Source organism: Podarcis raffonei, chromosome 5, assembly GCF_027172205.1.
Source record: "Podarcis raffonei isolate rPodRaf1 chromosome 5, rPodRaf1.pri, whole genome shotgun sequence".
Lineage (NCBI taxonomy): Eukaryota > Metazoa > Chordata > Lepidosauria > Squamata > Lacertidae > Podarcis > Podarcis raffonei.
In genome coordinates, this window is record NC_070606.1 from 57,119,822 (window position 1) to 57,127,673 (window position 7,852).

The 7,852-nt window shown below is 44.6% G+C and overlaps 1 protein-coding gene across 1 annotated transcript in view; it reads right to left on the minus strand.

The window, feature by feature from the left end:
* The window catches only part of NEURL1 (neuralized E3 ubiquitin protein ligase 1), a 136,278-nt gene extending 134,002 nt beyond the window's left edge, over positions 1-2,276 (minus strand). The window contains exon 1 of the mRNA XM_053389314.1: positions 1,153-2,276. Coding sequence (XP_053245289.1) covers positions 1,153-1,243 — 91 coding nt within the window. The 5' untranslated portion in view covers positions 1,244-2,276. The remainder of the gene's footprint in view (positions 1-1,152) is intronic.
* Positions 2,277-7,852: the final 5,576 nt, after the last annotated feature.

The window sequence follows — 7,852 nt, forward strand, 5'->3', positions numbered from 1 at the left end:
TTCTCATTTGTCAAACTGAAAATGATACAAATCTTATGGCATGCAGGATGAAGCAACACACCTGAAAAAGATCTAAAAGAACAACACAACTGTGGCTATTGAAGCATCACTCTTCTTTCAGTTTTAGCATTGAATATGACAATATTTTATACCGGCTCAAGAAAACAGATGGGAATGCTTCCTAAAACAAGAATTTGTGGCTAAATTCAAAAACCCATTAACCAGGAATGCTTGGATTCGAGTCACGTTGGTCCCATTCCTAATATACTCTGGCTTAACTGGTTTGTGGGTTGGGCAGCTATAGCAGGCCAGATACAGGCAATTCAATCTTCATCCTCTTCTGACTTTGCAAGAGAATCCACTAATCTACATACAAACAACCCAGAATGATCATTTTTCAACATAAGGAAATATTATCATAGTAATCAGTTCTGAGCTACAGCTACCAATACCAGTGTACCACAAATACACATAAAATATGTCATTTCCTAAAACTAGATCCTCCTACTTCAAAAGCTGACATTTATGGGGTAACCAAGACAACAGCAGCTAGAGCACACTCATTCAGAAGTAAAAAACTGGAAGCTACTTATATTGCCTGAGATCTCACACACTTCCCTCTCCTCCTCCTTCCTCCTCCTCTTCTTCAAGCCCTTATTAATGTGTTATTTCTCCTATTCACAATTGCAACCAAAGGATGCTCAGATTTCAATCCATCTACCACTTTGATCCTTACCACATTTACTTAAGAGTGAATCCCAATGATAGCTGTGAGACTTGCTTTCAATCACAACCTCCCTCTTTTCCTCAGAAGAATCAGAGGGTCTCTCTATTTGCCTTTGTCCTCCTGGGATGTATTATGGAAGCAATGCAACTAGTCCACATTGTACAAGACTCTCAGAGTCATCATGTGCTTAAAAATCACCAGAGTGAAAGAACAACCTTCTTCACCAGCAGGGGTGGGGTGTTCGAGTAGATTTAGAACAATTACCAAAACAATGCCAAAAGAAAAAAATGGCACGTTCAGGTGAACGCCAAGGACACACCAGTGATGAGCAAAATGAGCTGTCCAAACTTTACAGGAAGATGAGCATCATCTTTCTTTCCACACTTCTAAACAACAAATTTAAGACACCGCTGTGCCTCTCTTACCTTTGAGATTGAGATGCTGGTGATGGACTCTATGGAACCGGCTAGGGTTGCCTCTCGGCAGCGCTGGGATGCTGGAGAAGCTGTTCCCCATGGCATCAGAAGGCAGCAGCCAACAGCTGGGAGATGACAACAGCTGGAGGGATCTGTGGGTTTGTGCCGCCGGCCAGGGCGGGGTAAGGAAGGGGAGGGGAGCAGGGGCTAGGGGCTGGGCTCGCCCCTCCCTCTCTCTCCCCTAGACCTTCCTCTCCTTCCCTCTCGCAGTCACTTTGGCTCCAGAATCCCCCTTTGTCTCCTCTTCCTCAGAGATGCTGCCTTCACTTGGGCTTCATCTACATCGTGGGGTGGAGGGAAATGATTGGGGAGCGGCTGCCCCTTGCGCGAGCAGGATGGGAGATCTCTGCTGCTCTCTCCTCTCGGGGAGCTCAGGTTGATTCCCTCGGTAATCCCTCCCCCTCCGCTCTTCCTCTCTCGGATTCCTCCTCGCGTCTCCCTTTGTGTCTCTTCTCTTCTCTCCCCCCCCCCCTCGCGCGCGCTCTCGCCTCTCCCTTCCTACTCCTGCCAGGCTCGCTCCGTGGATTTTACCTTGCCTAGGCAATGTGAGAGGATGGGGATGGGTGTCATCCGGCTGCCCTTGCCCCTGCTCAGCCGCAGATGCTGAAGCAGCATGGCGCTTCGGGGGCCTTTTCTCTTTCGACCCCCGCCCGCCCCCGCGGCTTCCCTATCTGGGGGGCTGCGGCAGACCGCTTCCCCATTTGGATCTGGTTGTTATGGTGACAGCTGCCTCCTCAGACTAGTGACTTAAGGGACCAGATGAGTCACGTGAGCAGCCAGATGTGCCACCTCTGGCGCGGGAGGCGGGACAATGAGGCGTGGAGGGGCTCTCTCCCGCCTCTGGCTCCAGGGCCCAGCGAACGCCGGGCCCAACAGGTAGCGTCCGGAAGGGTAGCGGACGGAGGCACGTGGCTGGAGATCCCGGCGGCATGTGCGGGGCAGAAGCTCCAGTTTCTCGCGCGCCCTTTGGAGTCCGAATTGTACGCGCGAGAAGCGGCGATCCGGCTTCGTACTCGAGGAGAACCGGAAGGTTGCCCAGCGCGATGAGTTGGGCCTGGAGCGTGCAGTGTGTGTGTGTGTGTGTGTGTGTGTGTGTGTGTTTGTTGAGGTGGGGTAAGTTGGAGCTGCACGCGCGCCTTTCTGCAAGAGGAGGGACGAACAGGAAATGGTCGTGGGTGCACGTGCAGAGGTCAGTTGCTGAGTAAGCGCGTAGAATGCGCTCCAGAGGAAAGCGCGTGTGCGCAGACCCAGAAAGGGGAGCCAGCGCTGGAAGCATGAAGTGCCTGGGGCCAGGCTCGCCAAGTGGATAAGTTAAGAGGGATAGGGTGCTTCTCCCCATTCATTTTTCTGTTAGCCCATTTGCACCTCTAGGTTTGAGTCGGAGTGTATTTGGGTCCTATATATTTATTATTTTATTTCATGTTATGCATTTATAGATACCACTCATAGATCTCTGGCAGTTTACAATGCACATAAAAAAAAATATAGAACAGGCATGAATTTAAAGAGCAATACAAATCCAAGCAGCAAAAAACGGCACAGATTAAACACTTGCTCCTAAAACTAAGCCACGCCTTTCCTCTCCAGAGCTTGCTTTTAATGGAATCATCCCTACCTACCCAAAATGTCGGAAGTAATGGCGTGTGCTGTGGGCAACATATGAGCAACCATGCACTAAAAGAGCAGGTATGGATCGCTAGCGGCCTCAAGGGATGTGTTGTCCAGGTCCTGCCAGAGACATGTATATGAGGACTAAAAGCTCAAAAATTGCTTCTCAACATTTGCACAGTAAAAAAAAGGAGGTACAGTGAGGGTGGGTAGGTAGGTACCTGGGTGCATCATCATATGTTTCTAAGTAAAGTGTCCATGTGGGAAATAAATCTTCAATAGTTTAGAATTGCCTTCTGCAATGGGCATAGCTTCGAATCATTCCAAGTCACTGGGAGATTCCCATTGATTTGGGGAGGATTTTGGATTGCAACACAGATATGCCAGGGCACGAATGTTTCTGCATGGGTGCAATTGTCCTTTCTTGAGTACTGTACTTAGTAATATAGCAAGCTACCTTACAACAAGTCAGACCATGCTAATTGAGTATTGCCAACTGACTGGTAGCAATTTTCCAGGATTTCAGGCAAGTGTCTCTCACAGCCATACCTGGAGATGTCAGCAATTCAACTTAGGACCTTCTGCATGTGGAAACCAGGTGATCTTCTACTGAGCTGCAGCCCTTCCCTCATGTGGGATATACAAAGTATGTAGAGTTTTTACCTGAAGGTAAAATGTCGAGTAGCCCACAGTACAACGTCAGTGTTATCAGCTATAAAAGGCATGTGCCAGCAGCCAGAAACTAACTCAGGTAAGTAACAGAGATTGCAGCCATACATATGTAATTGCACTGCATATATATTGCAAAAAGCATGTATTCCAGAAATTCTGGGAAGGTAAATCTCTATGCCTTTAACTCTCTAGCTCTTAGAACCAGAAATCAGAAAAGATGAGAGAGCCATCTAATCAAAGCTGTCAAAAATTGCCTGTGAAAGCCAGACCACAGTCTGCAACAAGCAGAGAACAGGTGTGCTTGCTGTGCATGCAAATAATTACAGATGACGCAAGCTTGCTTGTGCCAAAGAAAAGCCCTTAGGACCTTTGGGAAACAGGGCCACACTAAGCATATGCCTGCCTGTAGATTTACATATTCATTCTTATGTGCAAACTTGGGAAAGCATTTGCCAATGCCCACAGGCAGTGTGAACCCCAAATATATCTTTTAAACCCATTGTGCACAACAAAACATTTTCCACAAACAAGGACCAGTGCGTTGTGTAGGTAGCCAAAACCAAATAACAGAATTTGGGTTTTATTTTTTAACTCTCAATAGTCTTTATATATTTCCTGCCATTTTCTACAGAAAATGTTTTCTGGAGACTATGCTCTATGGATTGACCAGATGAAAAATTCAAACTGCCCTCTAGTCCAGAAAATAGCTCCAGTTAATCCAGAATGCAGCTGCCAGACTGATGACTGGGAGTGGCCGTTGGGACCATATAACACTGGTCCTAAAATATCTACTTTGGCTCCTAGTACATTTCCAAGCACAATTCAGAGTGTTGATACTAACCCTTTTTTGTCCCAGAAACATTTTTATTCAGTCCTCAGGACTGAGAAGTTCTGGTTGAAGAAGAACATATCTTTATGGGGGGCAGGGGGCTTTTGTTGAACATTGCTATTCCCCTTTTAAACTAGGCCATGAACCTTCTTATTACTGAGAATGACAGATCTTTGAGCTTGGGACAAAAGGGAAAAGTAACACTTGACACTGGGTATATTGTAAGTATATCTTTAGCACTGTAAATCAAGACTACTACTGAAGAGATTTAGTTCAGTCTTTCCAGACACACACACACACAGAGAGAGAGAGGGAGAGAGAGAGGTATCTTTATTTTATTTGGATATAGGATGAGCATGACAAGAAGCTTCTAAAAAGAGGCTTTGTCAAACTGTTATGTGTATGCGATGAAAGGGGGGTTTCTTTTTTAAAAGAACAGTGCTGTCCCCTGCTCCAGGCCTATGAAATAACACCTGTGGCTTTGCTTCCCTTTGTGTGCCATCACACCAGATTTGTTTAATCTTGTGATAGTTTAACCTTTATAAAGCGGTAGCAGAGAAAGAAGTCACTAAGGGAGGAAAGAAAACATGTGGAGATGGAAGAGACAACACTAGCCACCAACAACCATTTTGTAACAACATTTTGAAAGAAAACCAACTTAAGAAATCACATAGATTGAGGGGGGCTACCCTGTGGCCCTCCAGATGTTGAATTGCAGCTCCCATAAGCCCCAGCTAGCAGAGCCATTGATGAGAGTGGTAGTCTGGTAACATCTGGAGGCCACAGGTTCGTCACCTTGATACAGACTTCTAGAGCAGTGATGGCCTCTGGACAAGCATAGGTTTGTGACTAAGGTTTCAAATTAATCTCCACTATCCTGCCTCACCCATACACACCTCTGCTAATTTCCCCCTTTGCACCAACAGATTCATGGTACCGGCACATCTTTGGACTCCACCAATGCAAAGGATTTTAGTAGTGATGCTATCTTAATCCAGAAGTCATAATGTAAGAATATAATTCTGTTTTTAATCTTAGCATTTGGTTCCTAATAAAAGATTTAAAAGATCTCTCTTCCAGTCTTGTTGAGCCCCCTTGGTCCTAAATTAGACAGGTAAGTGTGAAAGATGCTCTTAAACCAGCAGGGTCCTAAATTTTGTTTAGGTCTATGCTTTGAAAGGCATCCTAACCAAAAACGGATATCTTGCAGACAACTCTTAGTGAGGCTATTGGCTTCTTAAATCCACTGAAGGAAAGTAGCTCCCAGATGATGAAAGGGATATAACTTGCTAATCACATTTTTGTTCTTTGCCTTATAACTTTAAAATTCCTCCTTCAAACTTATGCCTCTTGGTGGACTTTCAGCCCCATTTGCAAAGCAGTCATTAGTCTGGAACACTGGGGAAGAGTTTCAGGGGAAAGCAACAGGTGGGAAAAGGTTGCTGCTCCTTGGGGGCAAATTGTCCCTTCTCAAGAACACTCTGCTGCAGAATAGCTGCCATTGAACTATCCTTACAAACAACTGTAATGTGATGTGTAACTTTGCTGTAAGTTACTGGAACAACAGAAATGCTAGCTGGTTAGTCAAATCCTCTGCATTGTGACTTACAGGATATTTACATTTTACCTGAAGGTGTTTTTTTTAAGTAAGTAGTTATCTATATGTTAAAATACCTGCATCTTCTTCTGTTTAGAGGTTAATTTTCAAAGACATGTTCATACAAGTGTTGTATCAGATATAAGGTGCTCCTTAACATGTGGCGGGGAGCACTGAAAGGGGGAAAACCATCCATTTTTTACATGGAGCTCACTCATGTGCAGAGCTGTCTATAGTTCTGTGGAAACTGAGATAGCATTCCTACTGGATCAGGGTGGACTTAGGAGCACAAGATGTGATGGCCAACAATGGGCCCATCCACACTTGCATTTGGCATGTGCTTTCTTAGTATTCTGAATTAGGGTGGTTTGTCAAGGAAAACGCTATCAATTAAACTCCAGAATCAGAAATGTGAGATCATGCCTCATGTCCTACTTTTGCATTTCCCATAGGCATTTGGTTGGCCACTGGAAGAGACATGATGTTAAACTAAATAGGCCTTTAGTCTGATCCAGTGAGGATCTTATGTTCTTATGTTCCATTAATTGTTACCACCTTGTGTATAAAAACAGACCCAGATCTTATATTTCAGCTCTGCCAAAAAGAAGAAGAAGAAGAGATAAACTCTCCACCCAAATAGAAGTCCACTCAGTCAGAAACTGCAGAACACGTACTAGGTTAGGAGAAGGACAACAACCACACATTACGAAGCTCTCCCCATTATGTTCTACCCTAGTGACAAGTGATGCGAACTAACAGTGCAGCTGGCCCTGAATCTCCTAGCTGCGATCTTCTCTTTCTGCACTGGATACAAATGGGATAGGTGTGAATAATGACAGAACTGGTACAGTTCTGGCCTATATACAGCTGCAGGGTTTCACTTCAGATTTTGTTTTTGCCTTCTATGAACATTATGTACTTGGAAGCTTGTTGAATGATTCCTATGATGAGTTTGATCCATTGCCACACAGTTTCTCTAGCTGTAGAATTTCATTATTAGTCAAGGGTCATGTTTCTTTACTTCCCTTTTCTATTTTCTCCCAGTTTTCCAAAGAAGAGAGACCATAAAGTAATTGATTAAAAAAAAAAGGTTTAGGCAGAAGGCCAATACAAAATGAGAAAGTCAGCCCCTGTGCCCTAGAATAGGGTTCTGGAACCTGTGGTCTTCCAGATGTTATTGGACTCCCAACTCCCATTAGCTCCAGCCAGCACAACCAGGAGTGATGGATGCTATCACTAGCAATATATGTCTAGCAGTATATGTGAACTGCAATTTCCCCACCACTGCCCTACAGGAAGAGAAGCATAGATCCACAAATATTATTGAAAAGCATTGAAAGTACTTAATGCCCCCCCCCAGAAGAAGTCTGCCCCCCTGCAATGTCTTACTCATGGGGTATCTTGACCTGTTATTTCCCCTGAAAAGCTTGACAACTTTGATTTCCTAAATAAAGCTCAACAACTTTGGCTGCTCCCCCCCCCAAAAAAAAATATTTTTTGGCTATGCCCATGGAGAGAAGATCTAAAAGCCCCAGAAGAATTGAAGCTCGTGGGCCATGCCAAAAGATGTTCACATATTAACAGGTTTGATATTTCTCCACTTCGTTTACAACATTCAAATATTTGGATGGAAGTTTCACCCGCTGCAGTTAGTGAGTGAAAATCAAGCACTTGGTCATTCTCTACTACACAGTAGTTCAGAGCTTCCAAACTGTTTATGTTGGTGGCACACTTTTTAGACATGCATCATTTTGCAACACAGTAGTTCAATTTCACTAGCAAACCAGAGGTTCAACTAACCCCCTTTCAGCCTCAGGAGGAGCATGGGGAATGTTTGCACAACACACTTGCACACTGCAGTAACATACTAATGTCACAACACACAGTTTTGAAAGCTCTGCAGTAGCTGCTCATTGAACACATGTATTCTTTTTGCAAACTGC